This window comes from Scyliorhinus torazame, chromosome 22 (genome assembly GCF_047496885.1).
Source record: "Scyliorhinus torazame isolate Kashiwa2021f chromosome 22, sScyTor2.1, whole genome shotgun sequence".
NCBI lineage: Eukaryota > Metazoa > Chordata > Chondrichthyes > Carcharhiniformes > Scyliorhinidae > Scyliorhinus > Scyliorhinus torazame.
In genome coordinates this window covers 67,545,955-67,570,563 of record NC_092728.1, presented here as the reverse complement: position 1 = coordinate 67,570,563, position 24,609 = coordinate 67,545,955, and the positions used below count along the sequence as shown (strand labels likewise).

At 44.7% G+C, this 24,609-nt stretch overlaps 1 protein-coding gene across 3 annotated transcripts in view; it reads left to right on the top strand.

The window, feature by feature from the left end:
* LOC140399099 (uncharacterized) overlaps positions 1 to 24,609 on the top strand; it is a 484,003-nt gene that overhangs the window by 126,476 nt on the left and 332,918 nt on the right. For all 3 annotated transcript variants that reach the window (XM_072488263.1, XM_072488261.1, XM_072488260.1), the window contains exon 2: positions 21,057 to 21,204. In XM_072488263.1, the coding sequence (XP_072344364.1) occupies positions 21,057 to 21,204 (148 nt within the window). The remainder of the gene's footprint in view (positions 1 to 21,056; positions 21,205 to 24,609) is intronic.

Genomic DNA, 24,609 nt, shown 5'->3' with positions numbered 1-24,609 from the left:
CTCCGGGCGCTCTGGTTTCCTCCAGAGGTGGATTGGCCATGATAAATTGCCCCTTAGTGTCCAGGGATGTACAAATTGGGTTGCTTGGATAGGTGGGGAGTGGACCTACGTAGGGTGCTCTTTCGGAGGACCAGTGCAGACTCGATGGGCTGAATGACCTCCTTCTGCTCCGTAGGGTTTCTATGAGCGTAAAGAGTGCTTTTTGCTAAGATTAGGATAAGAAAGTTAGATCATCTGATTATAAAATAAAACTAGCTAACCTTAACTTTGAAACACAAGTTCCTTCATGTTTATTCAACAAGCTATGGAGTAGGCTGCCATCTAGTGCAATTAAAGTTGACTTCAGTGGAGCATGGAAGAGAGAACTACTACATCTATATCTAATTCCAGAGAGCGGAAGCAGATATGTGGTAGAATCGATTTTTTTAAAAAGAGAACTGGTCAGAGCAGATCTTTCAGTACAAACTAGATGACCTGACTGGCTTTTTCCAATCCTTTCCCTTGTCCTGGAATTTGATTCATTGCACAGTATGACTGGAATGTTGTTTTAAATGCAAAGTCTAAACATATAACCAAGTTTTTTTTTTTATAGCTTTAAATTAGATTTAAAATGACATTCATTCTGCTGAGGTATTCAGATCAATTATGCCAGAGCACGCTCTTGGGCTAGAACTTCAAAAGTTAAAAGCGTTATGTTCCAAAAAGACAGGATGATTGTTTACATGGCCATATAATTGTTTATGGCCATGACTTGAGTGTGATCTCAGGACCTTTTGTCCTCATAATCAAAAATGAACGAGGTAGGAGTTGAACAGTTCATTCAAAGTTGGCAATGGTGAAGGTGGATGTTCTCTCAGCAGCATAGTGGCACAGTGGTTAGCACTGCTGTCTCACACCGCCAGGGATCCAGGTTCAATTCCGGCCTTGGGTGGGACTGTGTGTAATTTGCACATTCTCCTCATGTCAGCGTATGTTTCCTCCCACTATCCAAAGATGTGCAGGTTAGGTGGATTGGCCATGCTAAAATTGCCTTTCAGTGCCCAAAGATGTGCCAGCTCGGTGGGGTTACGGAGAGAGGATGGGGGAGTGGGCCTGGGTAGGATGCTCTTTTGGATTTGATGGACCGAATGCCCACTTTCTGCATTGTAGGGATTTTATGGATAACAACAGTCTAAGATAATCCTTCCACACTGGGCAAACGTACTGGAATGCATTACAAAGAAATCAATTCAGGATAAAAGCAAATTACTGCGGATGCTGGAATCTGAAACGAAAGAGAAAATGCTGAAAAATCTCAGCAAGTCTGGCAGCATCTGTAGGGAGAGAAAAATAGTGCCGGGGATGATTATTTCCTGACCTGTATTACCTATCATTTGCTGGCACACTGAAGACTGGCTTTAGGAATGGAGATGAAAATAAGATTGGGTACTAACCATACCTTTGATCCTATTTTTGTACAGTAATTACCAACTTCTATTTATCTAAACCCAAAACTCATAACAAGAATACAATGAGACTGTATTTTCAATTTTTTGTCCATGGAGCGTTAACTGCACTGAGCCCTATTTTAGCTGGAAGTAGGTCTAGGTCTTGGATACTTTGCTTCATAGACAGTTGAATCTTGCTTTTCACTGGGCTCATTCCAACATATAAATCATTTGAAATGTGTGGAAATCATTCTACATTTATGTGCAGGCTGATTCTCACACAAATCTCTCAATCCTTTTTTCTGTCAACATCTTCTTGTGCCACCCTTCCGATCACTGCTCCGAAATCCTTATTGTCTACCATGTCCACGTCACCTACCACATTGTTGTAACCTTCGCTGAAATCTCCTTCTTCCTTTCCTCATTTAATCTTAAAGAACAAAGAAAAGTACAGGAACAGGCCCTTCGGCCCTCCAAGCCTGCGCCGGCCATGCTGCCTGTCTAAACTAAGATTTTAAGGAACACCTTGGTGTGATTCCTTAACCTTAACTGGAGGACTCCTCCAGAATCTCGATCGGCACTTTCATAAACTCCCTTGACTCCAGACTTAACTTTACTGGGGTAGGTTGGTAGCATAGTGGTAGCACTGTTGCTTCCCAAGTTCATTTCCCGCTTGAGTCACTGTCAGTGTGGGTTTCCTGCGGGTGATCCGGTTCCTCCCACAAGTCCCGAAAGACGTGATTGTTAGGTGAATTGGACACTCTGAATTCTCCCTCTATATACCCGAAGAGGCACCCGAGTGTGGCGGCAAGGGAATGTTCACAGTAACTTCTCTGCAGTGTTAATGTAAGCCTACCTGTGACAATAATAAAGATTATTATTGCAGCACTCGCTGAAGCTTATTTTAATGAGGTGGATGAGTTAAAATGACCAAGGTCTCATGTTGACCCTGCCAGCCACATGACTGTCCCGTGTCGTCCATTCAAATAGGAGCACCACAAATAAGAGTGATGGAATCTCCCAAAGGTTCTGCTATAAAGGGAGGCATGTGGCGCAGTGGTTAGCAGTGGGACTGCGGCGCTGAGGACCCGGGTTCGAATCCTGGCCCTGGGTCACTGTGTGGAGTTTGCACATTCTCCCCATGTCTCCATGGGTTTCACCCCCACAACCCAAAGATGTGTAGGTTAGGTGGATTGACCACGCTAAATTGCCCCTTAATTGGATAAAAATAATTGGGTATTCTAAATTTATTTAAAAAAACGTTCTGCTACAAAGAAAACTATTGTTCCCATATCGTTTTTAATAGTCAACTTTGCAATCAGTATCCATCTAACCAGCTGAAACTTCATGTTAATTGGATTTTAGAAGGAGAAAGATTTGATTTCAGTAGGCATAAGAGGCATAGTCTTTAATTTCCTCCCAAACTACCAAAGAACAAAAAGACCATTTGACTTCAGATACGTGACTATTACGCATAATCCCCATCTTTGTTCCATATTTTGATACCAGAGTTAACTTGTTGAAAGCTGTGAACTGCCGAAGCAACTAGTTTTCAACTTCTCTTTGGTTCATTGAAATGCTTTGGTAAACTAAGCTGCCCTTAAGACAGATGATTATAGCAGCAATGTAAATAGCATTAAATTCAGACTTTGTTTGTACAAGATCTACAAGCACTTTGACAATGTCACATAAATGAATTCTTCTGCAACATGGAATGAAGAACACAATAGGTCAAATGCCTAGCGTATAAACTCTTGAGGCCAACAAATACTTTGTGCTCAATGTTTAGCTGCCAATCAAGATTTCTCATGGAATCCATAGAATCCCTACAGTGCAGAAGGTGGCCATTCAGCCCATTGGGTCTGCACTGACACTCAAAAAGAACACTCTACCTAGGCCCACTCCCCTGCCCTATTCCCATAACCAAACACACTGATCATAGCCAATCCACATTACTTGTACTTCTTTGGACAATAAGGGCAATTTAGCATGGCCAACCCACCTAACCTGCCCATCTTTTACAGTGGGAGGAAACTGGAGCACCTGGAGGAAACCCACGCAGTCATGATGGAGAACATGTAAACTCCACACAGACAATCACCCAAGGCCAGAATGGAACCCGGGACTCTGGCACTGTGAGGCAGCAGTGCTAACCACTGTGCCACCATGCCACAGGTTCGATTCATTTTTAATGAAAGAATCCTTCATGCAACACCTTGAATTTAATGAAACAAGTTACGTACATGAAGTTAACTAAATTCCCATTAGACAGATGATCTGTATGTATCCAAGTAATTAGTCTACTGTGTTATAAATATCAGGTTTTATGTTTTGGGACTGAGTTTAATTCAGGGTAAAATGAAGGAGGTTGTCTTGACCAGTTCTCAGGTCTGCCTGACAACAGGCCTGAGTGATGTGGCTATTAATGATTAAAGGGAGATTATTTGTTGGAAAGAAGGTGTAAGTTCATATTTGGAGGCAAGGGCAGGAACAGCTGTGTTTGCACTTGTCAGACTGCTTAGCTACAAAGTCAAAGGAAGGTGTTGAAAATATTGCATAAACAATTGTGTGTTAAACTGCCCATTTGATTCCTAGCTAGAATAAAGTTGCGGTCTAAAGAATAGCTTATCATCATTTCTACCTGGATACAGGGCCTTTATAATTCACACTGCCAAGCTTTGTTGCGATCCCAGTTGATATTATAACTGGACGGGAAGATTCCAGAATGGAAGTCGAGCTTAAAAGACTATGACCGGGATTCTCCGCCGGGGTGATTCTCCGTTATGCCGGCTGCCCCATAATGGGAAACCCCATTGATTGGTCGGCCTAACGGAGAGTCCCGCCGGCCAGTCGGGGCAGAAATGTGACACGGCGGGGCGGAGAATCCCGCTCCATAACTTTTACTTTCTACAGTAAAACGTGGAGGAACAAAGTCACAGGGTCGCTAATTAGTTTTAACAACAAGAACAAAAATGATTAAACATGAAAAGATTGGATTGTGATATAAAACTCCATTGCTCCCCCCCCCTTAGCTTAACAAATACACACAGATTTTAAGATTAACATGGAGTACAAAATATATCTTAATCTATACTGGTCTCAGTAGCACAATTCCCCTTCAAATATGCAAGATAGCTGTGGTCATAGAATCCTAGAATTTACAGTGCAGATGTAGGCCATTTGACCCATCGAGTGCACTGGCCCTTGGAAAGAACAGCCTACTTAAGCCCACACCTCCACCCTATCCCCTAATCGTTTAGACACTAAGGGGCAATTTAGCATGGCCGATCAACCTAACCTGCTTAACTTTGGACTTTGGTCACTTACATTCTCCTTTCTGAACCTCAAGTGACTGTGGATTTCTCCTCCGAATTCCCCTAGATGATTGTCCCACGAGATTTTTCAAACTCAACTCCCAAAAAATACACTTTAAAATCTTCTTTCGCAATAATGCTTTCCAATAGTGGTTTGCATTTTGAAATCCAGTCCAGGTTTTCCAAATGCCTCTTTGAACCAACGCGTCTGCTCCGCTTTTAACAATGAATCCAATATCCAGGTTTTACTCCTTCCCTTTTTGGATTTCTTTGTCTTGACTGTTATTTTTTTAAAATAAAGGCATATGGCATGCTTGCCTTCATTGGCCGGGGAATTGAGTATAAGAATTGGCAAGTCATGTTGCAGCTGTATAGAACCTTAGTTAGGACACACTTGGAGTATTGTGTTCAATTCTGGTCGCCACACTACCAGAAGGATGTGAAGTCTTTAGAGAGGGTGCAGAAGAGATTTACCAGAATGTTGCCTGGTATGGAGGGCATTAGCTATGAGGAGCGGTTGAATAAACTCGGTTTGTTCTCACTGGAACGACGGAGGTTGAGGGGCGACCTGATAGAGGTCTACAAAATTATGAGGGGCATAGACAGAGTGGATAGTCAGAGGCTTTTACCCAGGGTAGAGGGGTCAATTACTAGGGGGCATAGGTTTAAGGTGAGAGGGACAAGGTTTAGAGTAGATGTACGAGGCAAGTTTTTTACACAGAGTGTAGTGGGTGCCTGGAACTCGCTCCCGGAGGAGGTGGTGGAAGCAGGGACGATAGTGACATTTAAGGGGCATCTTGACAAATACATGAATAGGATGGGAATAGAGGGATACGGACCCAGGAAGTGTAGAAGATTGTAGTTTAGTCGGGCAGCATGGTCGGTACGGGCTTGGAGGTCCGAAGGGCCTGTTCCTGTGCTGTACTTTTCTTTGTTCTTTGTTCTAGTGCCCAATTATTTTTCTTTCCAATTAAGGGGTAATTTAGTGTGGCCAATCCACCTAGCCTGCAGATCTCTGGGTTGTGAGAGTGAAACCCACGTAAACACGGGGAGAATGTGTAAACTCCACACAGACAGTGACCCACAGCCGGGATCGAACCTGGGACCTCGGTGCCGTGTGGCAGCAGTGCTGTTGTTTTGACTGTTATACAAACAGTTCACAATTGCTTTCACTATCAATTCCCAGAATCTATTAAGGTGACATCAAACTTTTGATTTACCTCTGAAGTCTGCTGTCCCACTTTAGATCGGGTCACTGAAATTGTCTTTGTAATGTAGAAAACTTTGTTCAATTTTCCCCTTGTATTCTCCTGAACAATCCCTTGGTCTCGATGCTCTTAATTCCAGTCTTCTTCAGACATTCTTTATGACCCAATTCCCTGGCTACATGGACTCTTTCTGGTTCCTTGGGAAGCCTGCCTCTTTGTAGCTCTCTTGTCCTGTGCAGTTGTTATTTTGGCAGAGTTGTTAGATGTTCACTCCCCAGTACCCTGTCTCCAACTGCAAACAGATTTCACAAGATACTAAAATTTAAAAGTATTCCTACCTTAAAAGACACCCAGTTGCTAGGCAAGCACTGCCATTTCTATTTATTCTTCAAGCGGTTACTCTCTCTAAGCACAATAGAAATATAGTTGGAATTGAAATGAACCCTTATAGATACAAACACCTTTGTCCAGCATATATCTAACTACTGGTTTTATCCTTCCAGGCACAGGGGGCTGGATTCTCCATCGCGCTGCCGCAGATTTCTGGTTCAGCACGCCGGCGGGATGCTCCGTTTCGCTGGCTGGTCAATGGGGTTTTCCATTGTGGGGTAGCTCCACGCCGTCGGGAAACCCCTGGGCTGCCGGCAAAATGGAGCATCCCAACGGCGGAGAATCCAGCCCAAAAACTTTAAATTAACCCCACTTAAAACTATTCAATAATTTTAATGTTTCGCAATACAACTATAAATCCCTGTGGAATGCGTTGTCTCAGCTGTTCCACAAGTAAAAAGGGGAAAATTTTGTTCTATAGCTTAAAGTATAAGTTGCCTACAATGATAATGTTTAGTCAATGGTCTTTTGTTATAATAAAGTCTTAAAATGTGAAATCATGTCACCCTATCAGCTATTAACGAGCAATTAAATTTTGTTTTAAAGTTATCAATTTCTACGTGTATCATAACAACTGATAATTCTTTTTATACGCATACAATATTTGATAGAGACAGTTAGACCATAAGACACAGGAGCAAAATTAGGCCACTTGTCCCATCGAGTCTGCTCTGCAATTCAATCATGGCTGATATTTTCTCATCCCCATTATACTGCCTTCTTCCCATAACCCCTGATTAATCAAGAACCTATCTATCTCTGTCTTAAAGACACTCAGTGAATTGGCCTCCACAGCCTTCTGTGTCAAAGAGTTCCACAGATTCACCACCCTCTGCTTGAAGAAATTCATCATCTCTGATTTAAAGGATCGTCCCTTTAATCTGAGATGGTGTCTTCTGGTTCTAGTTTTTCCTACATGTAGAAACATCCTCTACACGTCCACTCTATCCAGGCCTCGCAGTATCTTGTACGTTTCAATAAGATCCCCTTTCATCCTTCTAAACTACAAGGTGTACAGACCCAGAGTCCTCAAATGTTCCTCATACGACAGGTCCTTGACTTTACGACGCTCGAGTTATGATGAATTGCATTTACAGCATTGGTAAATTGGCTCCACAGTCCGACTTTACAGCATCAGTTTTGACACGCCAGCATGTTTATATGTGCGCACTTACGTTCTGCGCTGCCCACCTGTACCACTGTTCAGGTTGAACTGTCTTCATTGGATCACGAACAAGTGTTTTATTCTGTTCATTTTTTGGGTATAATTGTCATGATTTTAATGCATTTATAAGCTTATGTTGTATTTAATATGTGCTCGGACTCGCAGAGGTTCAAGGTTTAACAGGCAATTGACAGTGATCGATGGCTTCATGCTTTCCCCCAGACTAACTGAGGAACTTATGCTAAGGTGTGCAGGCTTCAACTGTTGCCTCAGCGACTTCACTGCAAAACTTGAGAGCATTTAACACTGCCGGGTGCCCCATGAGTGATTTACGGCCTTTCCAGCAACCAATCTTCCATTTATAACATTGTTCCTATGGGAAAATTGGTTCCCACTTACGATGCTTCGACTTAAAATGCAATTTTCAGGAATCAATTGTGCCGTAAGTCCGAGGACTGCTTGTATAGCGAAGAACAAGGCTAGAAATGTTCAATATCACCAGCTGATAATGAGTAAAACATGTACTTCACTGACAAAAATTGCAAGGAGTCCAGAAAGCAACAGGACAAATCACTGCACGTGGCAAAGCAGAGAGCTTTCAGCAGCTAGCAGAATCAAGTTCATGAGTTGGCCCTCTTCAAAGCTGCCTCCAGTTACAGCCTGGTATTAGACAAGGGGCAGGATTTTCTGCCCATTCACGCTGGTGGGACATTATGTTCACCCCTGTAGCCACGTAAAATGGCTGCGTTCCGATTAATCTGGCAAAAAACCCAGTTTGAAATGGCTAACCCGAAAGACTGCTGGGAAAAGCAGCTAACAAGACACAAGCAGGCAGCTGCAGACAGTATTGCATATTCGACTCTGGGGAAGTTAGCCCAGATCGATACTCAGGGCTATCAACAGCCCATCAACCCAGGTATTTGCAGTTACATTCAGGACTGTTTGCAGCCCATCTATCCAGACATCTGCAGTTAAATCGGCTATCCCCAGGAATAATTGCAACATATTAGCAATTGAATACCGGGCCAGACCTGTCGGCGCCTGCAATGGCCGAAACAAAGACAGGTGAACGACCACCCCCCGATCGAGGAATCGCCTCACCATTGGATGCATCGACCCCAGGGATTGGGAACAAATCCAATCACTTGGGACTCAGGGTCAAGGGCCGCCCTGGGAGGTGGGAAGCCCCTGGGCCCTATAAAAGTGAGGTGCCAAGTTCAGATATCTCTCTCTCTCCTCTTCGCCTGCTCGAGACCTTCGCAAGAACAGCAACCGGCAACAGTAAGTTTGAATCCAGCGATCGCTATCCGGTAGAGACACCTAGCCACCGACCTGTAGCAGCCTTTTGAATCCCGCGGGCCAGATCTGATTGGACAAGCCATTCGTTTCCCTGACCTGGTGGGCTCTTCCTAAGTTAAGTATTGGCCAGTAGTGATAGGTTTATTATATAGAAAGTAAGTATTAGGGTATTAATATTGCTTGTTGTATATAATAAATGACCGTTGTTTTAATCCTTACTAAGCGGTGTGCTGTATTATTAATCATAACCTGAACTTGAACCACGTGGCGGTATCATAAAGATACCCGGTGACTCGTGAGCAAAGGTGACGTAATCAGAGCAAGTAGACTAAGGTTAAAAAGAGCAACACCCCCTCCCCAGGTTTCCCAGTGGGGAGGAGTGTGTACAATGGGAAACCTCGTGACCCAAAGTTCCCGCCACTGGCAAGCTGCCCTCCGCCACTCCAGAACACGCCACATCAAGTCTTCCAGATGACAACTTGTCTTCTGAATTCAAACTATTTGTGCCGCTTATGAATTCTAGAATTAAGTTTGGCTATCTTTCCTGCAAACTGACTCAGTGCAGTAGTAATGAACAAATGATTGGAATTCCTTTCCCACAGATTTTAATTAAGGCCTGGACTCCCTTTGTTTTAAGCGGGTTGTCACCATGGTCAAAAATTCAATTTAAACACATCTCTCACTAATATTACAGTGATTTCAACTCACTGTTACTGAATTTACAGATATGAACTGTATAATTTAAAAAGGTAGAAGGTCTCAATTTATTTGTACCCTGTTTTAAGCTTATTGTTTGAAGGCCATTGTTTTATCTTTAATGAGTGTGTGTTAATATTGATTATATTTTTAAGAGGGTATGTATAAGACTTTTCAGGTTCATTTTAGTTTATTTAAGGTTGTGGTGTTTAAGCAGCTGGGCTAATTTCCTGTTGCTTATCGCCCGCTGTGTGGTCTGGAATATATCTGTGTTTGTACAACTGATCAGAAAATGCTGGTAGATTTCACTGTGCTTCACCATTTTAATGAAAGCTGATAAATATTGTAACACAGCAGTTTGAAATCAATTATTAAGGCTCTAGCTCGGGGGGGGTGGGGGGGGTGGGGGGGCGGTTCGAGGATACAATTTTGGGGAAGCGAGCATCATGCCCCATCGATGATCTGCTCTCAATTCTTTCCGCAAGTGACCTGGGGTGTAAGGTGTGCCTGCTGTAGCCAAGGACCAGACATGTAACTGGGTTCAGACCAGAATGGCATCTTTGGTCCCAGGTTGGGACATAACCCCTTTCAAGAAAATCCCAGGCAATGTGTGCCAGCCTTTGAAAGGAGGTTTGACAGGTCACTGTTTTGGGGATTTGACATTTGATTGACAATTGCACTTGCATTTATAAAATGTGTTTTTATATTTCAAACGTGCATTTCATTTGGCTTTGTCCAGAACATGGGGCGACATTCTCTGACCCCCCGCTGGGTCAGAGAATCGCCGGGGGCTGGCGTGAATCCCGCTCCCGCCGGTTGCCGAATTCTCCGGCACTGGATATTCGGCTGGGGCAGGAATCGCGCCGCGCCAGTTGGCGGGCCCCCCCACTCGATTCTCTGGCCCGGATGGGCCGAAGTCCCGCCGATAAATTGCCTGTCCCGCCGGCGTAAATTAAATCACCTACCTTACTGGCGGGACAAGAGGTCGCGGATGAGTCGACTCTTTACAGGAGTGGAGGACAGGTGTGAGTGTTGAGAGGGGCCCGGCCAACCATGTACATATGGTTTGGTCATATCCTGAGCTGGCGATGTTTTGGTCCTCCTTTTTCAGCATCATGTTGGCGATTCTACAAATTGATTTGAAGCCCGGTCCCTTAGGGGCCATATTCGGGGTGTCAGACCTGCCGGAGCTGTAGACAGGATCGCGGGCGGATGCCTTGGCCTTGGCCTCGCTGATTACTTGCAGGCGGATTCTGTCAGCTTCTCCACCCAGTGCCTCAGTGTGGCTGGGGGATCTCATGGTGTTTTCACACCTCGTGAAAGTGCAATACGCCATGAGGAGTGCCATCAAGGGGTTCTGCAGAAGATGGCAGCTGTTTATTTTGCACTTTAAACAGCTGGTCACTGTCAGCTGATAGGGAAGGTGGTGGCGGGGGTGTGGACGCTGTTGGTTTTTCTTTATTTTCTGTGTTATGTATTTATCAAAAAAGATGAAATAAAAATATTTTTTTTAAAAATGGTTCTCTTGGAAAGCTTCTTTTCGAATGAACTGTCCTGTCACATCCAGTCAACCCTGAAGGTTCGCGTTCGTCACAAATATTTCTGAATCAATGTGAGATTTATAATTGTGCTGAAATGGTAGGATTGGAACCGCATGGTTTATATATGCAAGGAAGAGCAATGCAATTGATGTTGGTGCAAGTTCAATTCTCATTCTCTCCAGCAAAATATAGCAGCAATCAGATTTTTTTAAAATCCCATTTATACCCTGGGCACGAAGTTGGTGGGGAACTGCAATAATTGGAAAAGCCCAGACGAGCTGAATGGCAGGATTGGCATCTGGGGTTTCTCATGTGGTCTTCGCAGTGGGGAGGTAATCGAGAAAGATCTCGGAAGAGGAAAGCTACGTTCTTGCTCCTTCTGGTCTTAGAGGAGAAAATGAATCAATAATTGAAACCATTTTGGGTCACTCCTCACTGGTTGATCTGGTGGAAAATCTGCTGCTTGTCACTTAGGCTACATAGTAAACATTGCAGCCAGCTCCTAATGGTGTCATCAGGATCCAAGATACATGTGTTTAAAAAGGACCCTTACAGGTATGATTGGTGCCTAATTGCTGCTTATTTGAGAGCGCAGATGAAAATCTCAGCACGTTAGATCACTTTGGCTCCAGAGCAGGTAGGTGACCTAATTGCCCACCAACATCCAACACTAATTATAGGTCCAATAATGTCCCTTTTCTGTAATTAATAAATCTTTGGGTCCCAAAGATAATGAGTATATTTTCTATTACTGGGAAAAGGTTGGAGATGTTTTGAGCTGGACGTTAATTGGCTTGGGAAAAGTACATCATGGCCATTCTGGATACTTCTGTTGACCATATTAAATGAATTCCAACGCATCTGGGAAGATGAAAAACCCATGACATTCCTTGCAATTTGTTCATGTGGATCATATCAAAAGTTAAGCCAGGAATCATGGGCGGGATTCTCTGACCCCCTGCCGGGTCGGAGAATCGCCGGGAGCTGGCGTGAACCCCGCCCCCGCATATTGCCGAATTCTCCGGCACCGTATATTCGGTGGGGGTGGGAATCGCGCCGCGCCGGTTGGCGGCCCAACCCCTGGCGCTTCTCCGGTCCGTGATGGGCCGAAGTCCCGCCGCTGGAATTCCTGTCCCGCCGGCGAGAATCAAACCACCTATCTTACCGGTGGGACAAGGCGGCGTGGGCGGGCTCCGGGGTCCTGGGGGGGGCGCGGGGCGATCTGGCACCGGGGGGGTGCCCCCACGGTGGCCTGGCCCGCGATCGGGGCCCACCGATCCGCGAGCGGGCCTGTGCCGTGGGGGCACTCTTTTCCTTCCGCCTTCGCCATGGTCTCCACTATGGCGGAGGCGGAAGAGACCCCCTCCACTGCGCATGCGCGGGGATGCCGTGAGTGGCTTCTGATGCTCCCGCGCATGCGCCGCACGGCAAAGTCATTTCCGCGACAGCTGGCGGGGCACCAAAGGCCTTTCCCGCCAGCTGGCGGGGCGGAAATCAGTCCGGCGCGGGCCTAGCCCCTCAAGGTGAGGGCTCGGCCCCTCAAGATGCGGAGAATTCCGCACCTTTGGGGCGGCGCGATGCCGCACTGATTAGCGCCGTTTTTGGCGCTGGTCGGCGGACATCGCGCCGATTGCGGAGAATCCCGCCCCTCATCTCTTAGATCTTTTGCACAAACAGTAACTCAATCAAACACAAGATGACACTTGCGTTTTGTCTTCTCTTTTCCTGATCCATGATTATCGAACACAATGAAAGGTTTTTCTTTGGGGGGGGGGGTGAAATCAGTACCCCGGCAAGGTTGCTAATTGAATGTGATGCCTACCTATGAGTCAAATAACATCCACCACCCTCCCAAATCCTCTAACCTAAAAACAGGCCCGACATGTAATAGTTGGAAATGTATTTTTCGAATACTTTTGCAGGTTTTGTGCTTCGCCTTAATGAAACCCCAATTTTGGCATTAACAAGGATTTCATAAATAAATGTTTAAGTTTCTCCATTTCAATGGTATACCTGTTATTTTCAGAAAGCTTAGATCAAGGGTTAAGCAATATTTGTTTTGGAAAGAGGTTGAAGATCCCAGCCGAATATTGTGCTGGGATTGTGGTTTGAAGACTTTAATCATTTTGCTGAACTAAGTAAATAAGAATCTCGAATTCCAGAGACTTCTATTAGATTTTCTGTGGAAAACCAATTAGAGCGCAAGAAATGAGTGAAAGGACATAGTGATCAAGGAAAAGGAAATATCAACAAGGAACCAAGTGGGCCAATGATTGGTGCAACATACTAATATGCATATGGTGTCTTTGATGGGTTTGTACCGGATATTTCCCATATTTTCTCATCACACCCGGGATGACAAGGTGAAGATATTGTTAGAAGGTAAGACATGCCTCAAGTGAGGGCATGGGATAACTGATCTGAGCTGCTCTCCGATATAACCGATGACATCAGGTGCAAAAACATTGGCAGAGGTCATGATTTTGATTGCTTTATCAACCTTTCATCATGAGAAACGGCCACCGTAAGGGAGGAAAACATGAATGGAGCTAAAGTGAGAGGAAAAAAGGGGAAATGAAAGAGTGAGTCATTGAACTTTGATAATACAGAAATGTCCAAAGCTGAAATTTGAATGAATTAATACAAATGCAACTAAATATCTACAGGAATTCAAACTGAAGTGATGAATGAACAAGCCCAACAAAAAAACAATAATGCCATGGCGTTTTCCTTTGCATGAGGCAACTGATTTATCCATTTTAGATTCATGTCGAAAAATTATGTCCAAAAACTCACTCAAAAGTTGATATGCGCAAGTGTGAGTCACGAGTTCCTCTTAAACTGTTTGGCCCCTATGGCGGGACAGTCAGAGAAGCGAGCAGATATGGTGGGCAGGCTGTGTGCAGGGGTGAGATGGGAGTGCAATATTCTGGTGATTAATCAACTGATTGTCATTATACAGGATGCTTTCAGAATTTGTTTCTGTGGCTTATAAGTGGTCCCTGATTTACCAGAATTTAATGTTGCTTGTGCAATTACTTTTTTTTAAATGGTTTTTATTTGAGTGTTTCATTTTATAAATTACAAAATAAACAGATCTATACAAACCAAATACAATTTACAGAAAAAATACATTAAAAGTAACATTATCACCCCCCCCCCCCCCACTAAACAACTGACGATGAACAGTTCCTTAAAATAAACTATGAAAGGTTGCCACCTCTGGTAGCATCCCTCTACCGAACCCCTCACGGTGTAGTTGACCTTTTCTAGGTACAAAAGCTCCATCAAGTCTCCCAACCATACTGAGGCCCTGGGTGGAGATGCAGACCTCCACCCCAGCAGAACCTGCCTCCGGGCAATCAACAATGTGAAGGCAAGAATATTCCGCACCCATCTGCAGCCCTGGCGATTCCAACACTCAAAATATGGCAGGGGTACAGGGCTCCAGTTCAATATTAACAATCGTCGACATGGGGCTTTTCACAGTAACTTCATTGCAGTGTTAATGTTAGCCTACTTGTGACAATAAAGATTATTATTATGGTGCTAAAGAAGGAGAACTAAAAATTCACAAGCTTCGGACAAGTCCATAACATGTGTGCGTGCTGGGCGGACCCCCGGAACAGTGCTCGCACCTGTCATCCACTTCCAAGAAGAAACAACTCATTCTGGAATAGATCAGGTGCACCACTTTAAGCTGGATCAAACCCAGCCTTGCACATGAAGATGTGGCGGTCACCCTGCGAAGGGCCTCACTACACACCTCATCATCACTTATGGACCCATTTCTTTCTCCCACCTACTCCTTCCACTGAAACCAAATCTTCTGCCACAATCCGCCCTTAAGTGCTGGATGTGCTACCCACCTTCGACCCCGCAAGCAAAAGGCCCTTCCCCATCAGACATTCTAGCGGTTCCAAGGTGAATGTCGGGAAGGTCCGTCGTATAAAATTCCAAACCTAGAGATTTCTGAATGAGCCCAAGAGCCCAAATTGCACCATCAATTCCTCTAGACTGGCAAACTGCCCCTCTGGAAACAGGTCACCCCCATCCCTCCACCCTGTTCCCTCACCACACGCCACACGTGGCATCCAATCTCACCGTCTCGGACAAATAGCTATCACAGGAGGGGGACAGCTTCGACACTGACCCAACTTTATAATGTTGTCTAAATTGTCGTCGTATTTTTAGAGTAGAAACAACCATTGGACTTGAAGAGCGAGAACAGGAGCAAAGCCATTAGCAGTGCTCCCAGAACCAGATTCCCTCCACGACCTCGCCTCTATCTGCACCCATGTGAACCCCGGATCGCCACACCAACCTAACACATTCTCCGTATTAGCTGCTCTATAAGAAAACAGCAAGTTATGCAATGCCAGTAGCCATCCCCTCCCCCGCCTCAGCCCCCACCAACTGTCTGTGTCTTTGAAGGACGATCCTACGAATCCTCAGAGTCTTCCTGTCCATATGAAGGATGATTTCACCTTCTCAACCTTCCCAAAGAAGGGCTTAGAGAGAAAACTGGAAGACACCGAAAAAGGAACAAATAATCGTGGAAGGATAGGAACATAGGAATTAGGAGCAGAAGTAGGCAATTCAGCTCTTCGAGCCTACTCCGCCATTCAATCCGATTATGGCTGGTCTCTTCCTGGTCTCAAATCCACCCCCCACCTGTTCCCCATATCCCTTTAACCCATTTATTTTTATCAGAAATATATTTATCTCCTTCTTGAAACCATTTAATGACTCAAAATTAAGAATGTTCATCTCAATTGACTGGACCATGCCCACCAAGGACAGAGGAGGGCTATCCCACCTTTGCAGGTTGGTTTGACCTTATTCACCAGACTAGTATAGTTTAGCTTACAAAATCCGGCCCAATCCTGAGCCAGCCGGACCACCAAACACCTGAAGCTAGATCTGGCTAGGCGAAAAGGAAGCACCCCCAGGTGGGCTCCCCTCCCTGGGGGGGGGGGGGGGGGGGGGGGGGGGTTACCGGAAAATCCTCTCTTTTCCAGATCTAATTTTTATCCTGAAAATGAGCCAAAGCGCTTCAGTAGATCCATTATGTACCTGTGCAATTTCAAGGTTGTTTTATGGGAAACACGGTCAGGTGGACCAACCAAATTTGATCTTTTTTTATTCAAAGACAGGATAACAGGGGCTTAGAGCAAAGGCTGGCTGGGGAGTTGAGAGTTCCTGAAGTTAGATGAGGTGATGTTTTGGAGTATTGAAAGAGTGTTTCTGTGTTGGAATCTTAAAACTGTGAAGCTCACAGGCCATTTATGTCCTCTAGCTCCAGAGATTTGGGTCTTTCAGTTGTAGCTTGTAAGTGATCCAGTGGTAAGCTTACTAGAAAACAATGCCACTGTTACATTTATTTCATGCTGGCCCAATTTCTACATTAAACAGCGAATGAACAATGTTTGCTATTCACTTCTATTTGCCGCTGCCCAGAGACTTTTTGCAGGCATTTGAGTGGTGTCTTGCTGTCATGGGACATCTGTATGATCATGTCCACACAACCAATGGAAGAATCCTCACTGACTCATTATGCTGGATTCTCCAGGCCCCCAGCCGTGTGTTTCTCAGCAGCAGGAAGCGGGGTTCTGTCTTCCCACTGCTGTCAATGGGATTTCCCATTGTAGCTACCCCATGCCACTGGGAAACCTGTGGGGCAGGGGAGGGGGGTGGGGTGGGGGGGGGGGGGGGGGTAGCTGCCAGCTGGACCAGAGAATCCTGCCACCAGAAGAATTTCTGCTATGGAATCCAAACCAGGATGTATATATTTACAAGTGTGGAAGCTCATTCCTTCAGAAGAATTTTAGTGTTGAAATTTTTTCTAAAATCACATTTCTTTCTGCCTCTGATCTCTCTCTCTTTTAAGCCTATCTTTTTTGCTCCCTCATTGTTTGGGGTAATTATACACAATATAAATAGAACCCTGTGGAGCAGCAGGATAACTTGGACTGAGAATTCAGCTGGTATGTACGCACTCTGGAAGTTGCAATATGGCTTACTCCAGCACAATGGTGAATGCTGCTAGCTTCACCATTTTTGTCAATAAAAAATCCAGGCCATGGTTATCGTACTTGCAGGTTTTTGGTTTATTCTGCATTCATACCTGCAGTATTAATTAGGCACAAGCAAGATATAGGAAGCTCCTGTTAGATTCTTAATCCCATTTTTTAAACTTTATTTTGATAGAGAGATTTTACAGTAATGTTGAAGGAACTTAAGAGCCATAGAATGTTGAAGGAACATGCAGCACAAAAAGAGGCCATTCGGTAATATAGTAATACATAGAACATTACAGCGCAGTACAGGCCCTTTGGCCCTCGATGTTGCGCCGACCTGTGAAACCACTCTAAAGCCCATCTACACTATTCCCTTATCGTCCATATGTCTATCAAATGACCATTTGAATGCCCTTAGTATTGGCGAGTCCACTACTGTTGCAGGCAGGGCATTTCATGCCCTTACTACTCTCTGAGTAAAGAACCTACCTCTGACATCTGTCCTATATCTATCTCCCCTCAATTTAAAGCTATGTTCCCTCGTGCTAGACATCACCATCCGAGGAAAAGTCATATTATCTCTGCCTCCCCATAATGATTTCAGAAGATATTTGTTCAGCTGATATCTGAACAGAGTGTAGCTTTTGTTTCCTGACCAGGGGGATTAGACTTGCAGTCATTCTACCTGACTATCTATTACCATCTCAATGAGATAGGAAAACCACCTTTTCATGTAGCTATTGCCCCAATAGACTTTTTATCTCCACTTAAGAGGTAGCCTTACAAATGGACAACTGTGCCATTTTCAGCAAATCTCTTTGCAGTAGTTCCTGACATCATCAGGCATGAAATTCCAGAGAAGGATATTATGGCATGTCTGAATTGTAATTCACATTGTAGCTTCGCAGAAGCTGGTCAACTTGCAATACCAGACATCAGGTGACCTGTAGCAGCCATTTACCTGTTTAAGTCCTGTTAAATATATATTTGCTCAGCTAAAGAAAGGGCAGATTGATATCACTCATGCACCAGTCACATCATCGTGACGTATTGAAGGTTGAAATGGGAAAATTGATTTCCTTCTGCTGAACAACATGAGTAATAGTTAAGCCACGAGCAAAATATTACCGATGTTGGAATCGTAAATAAAAACAGAAAATGCTCAGCAGGTCAGCCAAGATCTGTGGTGAGAGAAACAGAGTTAAGATTTCCATCCGTGACCTTTCACCAGGGTAATAGTTTCTTGATTACGTGGAATAACTTTACGAAAGACATATTGAAGTATTTTATGCTTTTTTAACTGTAATTGTAACTTAGCCCACCCATCAGGAAACTGGCCAGATCTTAAACAACACTGATTTTGAAGCTAACGTACAATAATGTGGGCCAGAGTGTAGAATCAGCTTTCCACTGGGGGAATTAGGTTATAATTCTCCATTGTGTCCCTGTCATATCCTGAACTGCTGGACAATATTATGTCTGGAGGTGGCAGTGTGAACTAGGGTATCAAGTTTTGCCATTTTCCATGGCATCATTGAAGCCTGTGTCCACCCCTCCTAATGTTTAGTTACGAAGGGTAGGAACAGCTTTTCCAATTCCCTATTAAAAAAGGGCGGATAATTTAATAGGGTACTGCACGGGTGGCAGAAGAGGACGACATGAAATCTTTCACACTTGTGCTCGACAATCAGGGGTGGTAATTTGATGCAGTCCTTTTAGCTCAGTTGGCTGGACAGCTGGTTCGTGTTGCATATTGAGGCCAACAGCGCAGGTTCAATTCCCGTACCGGCTGATGTTACCTTCTCAACCTTGTCCCTCGTCAGAGGTGTGGCGATCCTCAGGTTAAATCACTAACACTCAGCATTCCCCCTCAAAGGGGAAAGCAGCCTGTGATCACCTGGGACGATGGCGACTTTACTTTTATAAATATGTGCCCCTACTGTGTCTGATGAAACTTGCCAACTAAAGACTGCAATTTTACACAATGTACCAGATATACAGGTGTCCCAATGAATCTCCTTGGTATCTGATCATTAGACCTTCAGTCAATAAAATATTTCTCATGGTATTAAACCTTGTATCCATTCAGGCCAGTCAGTTGTGTAACCTGTCTTGCTTACCCAGATGCGGGTGATTTTTACACCCATTATGGATATGAATAATAAAAATATTTATTTTCCTCTTCCCCCCCCTCCCAGGGGCTATACTTACCTTTGCGCCCCCGACGGGCTCCCCTCGGCAGCTTCGTGTTTTGCTGAAGCTGTTGTAAACCTCGCCGACATGACATCACATCGGCGAGGGGGGAATTCCATACCCGGGGTGGAACATAAGTTTAAATACATTGAAACTTATTTACATGTATTAAAAGGTGGTTCCCACTGGGGAAACTCATTGCATCACCGATAAGGGGGCGAGGAACATCCGAGAATGAGATCTCGCTGACGAGATGCTCGTTCTTGCAGATCTGTCTGCCAGCGTCACCATTTTCGCGTGCGGCGAATATTGGCTGAAAATCCTTACCTTTTCCCCCACCCCCATAAAGATCTGCTAGGTTTCACAATTAACCCATTGAATCAAATAATCAATTTCATTCACTGTTTTTGAAGCTCATATTCGAATATTAGGAGATAAAGCTGAGGGTGAAGAGAAGACTTCATTTACTTGTAATTAATATAGATCTATTCTCGACTGACTTGACTTTCCACATAATCAAAAATGAAAAGTTAGCTTTTTTTCTGGTAAGAACTAACATTTGTCTACCCTGAGGAAGTGATCCTTCCACCTGCTGAGATTTCAGGGTCTGAAAATATTTTTCCTAGCTACACTTGCGGGATGGAGGATACTGGGCTTTATTTGTTTAGCTGCTAGGATAACTTTTTGATGTGCTATAATTCACTCATAATTTAGGACAGGTGGCAGTAGCTGCCACAGCACTCCCCACAGAACGAGACTCAGTTCAGTGAACTTGACAGTTATTGAACAGCAGCTGTAAGTGCTGACATGTTCCCAGTTCCCTGCAACTTTTCTCAGGCTATTTGTGTTCCACTGTTTTCGAATTGATGTTTTTTAAAGCAGTTAATGAAATAACCCTTTAATATTACTGAAAAGAGAGACAGGTAGCCAAAGCTTTTTGACTTGCACTCATCAGGGGCTGTTTAGCACAGGGCTAAATTGCTGGCTTTGAAAGCAGACCAAGGCAGGCCAGCAGCATGGTTCAATTCCCGTAACAGCCTCCCCGAACAGGCGCCGGAATGTGATGACTAGGGGCTTTTCACAGTAACTTCATTTGAAGCCTACTTGTGACAATAAGCGATTTTCATTTCATCAGGGCAAACACAGAATGCTACATTTCAAACAATCACAACAATTTGCACCGCAGGACGAAAGGGCGCTAATTAGTTGGCCCGACAACTCTGATTGGCCAAGGTGTTGCCATGAAGAAATAAACATTTCACAATAAGCAAAACATGATCTAAAATACTTGCTTTCCTCTGATTAGTACAGTTTCATTTAGAAAAACGTTATAATGTTATTAGGAATAAGTCTCGTCGGCAATATACCTCGAAAGATGGAATAAGATTGGGAATGTCTGTTCATTTTTTCCTTCATGTTCTAAATAAGGACATTATTTATGCAGCATGTTTTATGGGTGCTGCACATTGAATATCAATGTACACTGCATAATGCCAATATATAGTGTAACATCACAGAAGTTCACATATGTTTTCAAATTGATTTGTTGGTAATTTCTTAAAAATTATGATGAAGTTAATAGCTCATCTTCCATTTCACTGCCTTGAATTACATTTGAAACAGAATCAATTCTCTGTATTTCCTGTAAGGAAGTACTTGCATCCATAATGTACCCTGCACATTCCCAGAATGTTGCAAAGTAAAGATAAAAGCAATGCACTTGTTCAAAACACTTAATAAGAATGTAATTGAATCACATTGCCTGAATACTAGAATGTGTGTCTTGATTTCTTCATTTTATAGATGAAGTAGACTTGCTGGACAAACTTGCTTCCCTGTCAGCTGATCTCACCAACATTTCCCTTTCATTTGACGAAGAGAACTGCACTGTCTATGATGTTGGGCAATATTCCACCCTCAGCATACCGAGTAGAGAAGTATTTGGAAGCAGGTATGGACCCTTGCTTTGTTTTAATGCACGTTTTCCAGGCTTATGGGGCCAGACATTAGCCATATGAAGTGAGAAGCTTGAGTTGGGAAATCACCCCACATGATAGACCCTCGTTTTCCTGCAAGTGGCCTTGCATGTACAATTTCCCCTTGTGGGGGTGGTGGTGTGGGGGGTACATGATTGAGTAGGGCCTGCCGCCTCTGAAGGCTACGGAAGAAGGTGGATGCCGGAACAAGCTGGTTAATAGAATCATAGAATTTGCAGTGCAGATGGAGGCCATTCGGCCCATCGGGTCTGCACCGGCACTTGGAAAGAGCATCCTACCTAAGTCTACACCTCCACCCTATCCCCGTAACCCAGTAACCCCACCTAACCTTTTTGGACACAAGGGCAATTTAGCATGGCCGATCCACCTAACCTGCACATCTTTGAACTGTGAGAGGAAACCGGAGCACCCAGAGGAAACCTACGCAGACACAGGTAGAACATGCAGACAGATTCCGCACAGACAGTGACCCAAGTCAGGAATTGAACTTGAGACCCTGGAGCTGTGAAGCAACTGTGCTAACCACTGTGCTACTGAGGCCCCCTGCTAACCATTGTGCTACCGTTGGTCTATCTTGGTTCTCTGAGACTTCGGGCAGTTTTATAAAAGTCTGCTCATAGCTCCATTCCACCTACATATCACAATATAATGCCATGACAGCTCCATGCCACCGCCAGACCCCCCACCACCACCATGCCAGCTCCATAGATATCCATCCAGTATCCACTGTAGACAAACATCAAGAGCCAAGTGGAGGTGAAAAACAATCTTCCAACTTCTTAGAGTGCTCACTCCCACACATTTGTTACTGAAAAAACCCTCTTATTCGTAAAACTTATACAAAGATTTTAAATCCCATGTACGATCTGCTATATAAACAAACAAACATGTATTCAGGAAACACATCAAAGACAACTAATTCTTAATAGCCCTTTAAAACTGTCAATTGAAATGTGATCCCATCCCCCTGCTGAAGTATGTATTTTTGGAGCTTTTGAAAATTGGCCAAGCATTCATAATGGGCTCAGCTGTTATAGCAGCCAGTGGGAATTGTCAGCAATATTGTCTATTGAAACTGAAGGAACAACACATAGTAACACTGGATAGCCTAGCAATCAATACGCTCCCAGCAGCAGATTATTATTTTTAGCTCTAACTGGCGTTTGCAGCCTGTTTTTGGTTTCCTTTTTTAAAAAAATATATTTTATTGAAAATTTTTGGCCAACCATCACAGTACATTGTGTATCCTTTACACAGTAATATAACAGTATAAATAACAATGGCCTGTTTTATAAACAAAAAATAAATAATATCTAACAAAAAACGAAAACTAACTCTAAATGGCAACTGCCTTGTCTCAGGTAAACACTCTCCAAAAATATGGTTTGACAGTCCAATATACAATTAACTATAGCAACAACCTATACATATTATACATATATATTAACGGACCTGAGAGTCCTTCTGGTTCCTCCCCCCCCCCTCCCTCTCCCCCCCCCCCCCCCCACCCCGGGCTGCTGCTGCTGCCTTCTTCTTTTCCATTCCCTCTATTTTTCTGTGAGGTATTCGACGAACGGTTGCCACCGCCTGGTGAACCCTTGAGCCGATCCCCTTAGGATGAACTTAATCCGTTCCAGCTTTATAAACCCTGCCATATCATTTATCCAGGTCTCCACCCTCGGGGGCTTGGCTTCCTTCCACATCAACAGTATCCTGCGCCGGGCTACTAGGGACGCAAAGGCCAAAACATCAGCCTCTCTCGCCTCCTGCACTCCCGGCTCTTCTGCAACTCCAAATATAGCCAACCCCCAGCTTGGTTCGACCCGGACCCCCACTACTTTCGAAACCACCTTTGTCACCCCCACCCAAAACCCCTGTAGTGCCGGACATGACCAGAACATGTGGGTGTGATTTGCTGGGCTTCTCGAGCATCTCGCACACCTATCTTCCACCCCAAAAAATTTACTGAGCCGTGCTCCAGCCATATGCGCCCTGTGTAACACCTTAAATTGTATCAGGCTTAGCCTGGCACACGAGGACGATGAGTTTACCCTATTTAGGGCACCCGCCCACAGCCCCTCCTCAATCTCCTCCCCCAGCTCTTCTTCCCATTTCCCTTTCAGCTCATCTACCATAATCTCCCCCTCGTCCCTCATTTCCCTATATATATCTGACACCTTACCGTCCCCCACCCATGTCTTTGAGATCACTCTGTCCTGCACCTCCTGCGTCGGGAGCTGCGGAATTCCCTCACCTGTTGCCTCGCAAAAGCCCTTAGTTGCATATACCGGAATGCATTCCCTTGGGGCAACCCATATTTCTCGGTCAGCGCTCCCAGACTTGCAAACTTCTCATCCACAAACAGATCTTTCAATTGTGTTACTCCTGCTCTTTGCCATATTCCAAATCCCCCATCCATTCTCCCCGGGGCAAACCTATGATTATTTCTTATCGGGGACCCCACCAAGGCTCCCGTCTTTCCCCTATGCAGTCTCCACTGTCCCCAAATTTTCAAAGTAGCCACCACCACCGGGCTTGTGGTGTATTTCTTCGGTGAGAACGGCAATGGAGCCGTCACCATAGCTTGTAGGCAAGTCCCCCTACAAGACGCCCTCTCCAGTCTCTTCCACGCCGCACCCTCCTCTTCTCCCATCCACTTACTCACCATTGAGATATTGGCGGCTCAGTAGTACTCACTTAGGCTCGGTAGTGCCAGCCCCCCCCCTATCCCTACTACGCTGTAAAAATCCCTTCCTCACTCTCGGGGTCTTCCCGGCCCACACAAAACTCATGATACTCTTTTCAATCCTTTTGAAAAAAGCCTTCGTGATCACCACCGGGAGGCACTGAAACACAAAGAGGAATCTCGGGAGGACTACCATTTTAACCGCCTGCACCCTCCCTGCCAATGACAGGGACACCATGTCCCATCTCTTGAAGTCCTCCTCCATTTGTTCCACCAACCGCGTTAAATTTAACCGATGCAATGTACCCCAATTCTTGGCTATCTGGATCCCCAAATAACGAAAGTCCCTCGTTACCTTCCTCAACGGTAAACCCTCTATTTCTCTGCTCTGCTCCCCTGGATGCACCACAAACAACTCACTTTTCCCCATGTTCAGTTTATATCCTGAAAATTCTCCAAACTCCCGAAGTGTCCGCATTATCTCTGGCATCCCCTCCGCCGGGTCCGCTACATATAACAACAAATCATCCACATACAGAGATACCCGGTGTTCTTCTCCTCCTCTGAGTACTCCCCTCCACTTCCTGGAACCCCTCAATGCTATTGCCAGGGGCTCAATCGCCAGTGCAAACAATAATGGGGACAGAGGGCATCCCTGCCTTGTCCCTCTATG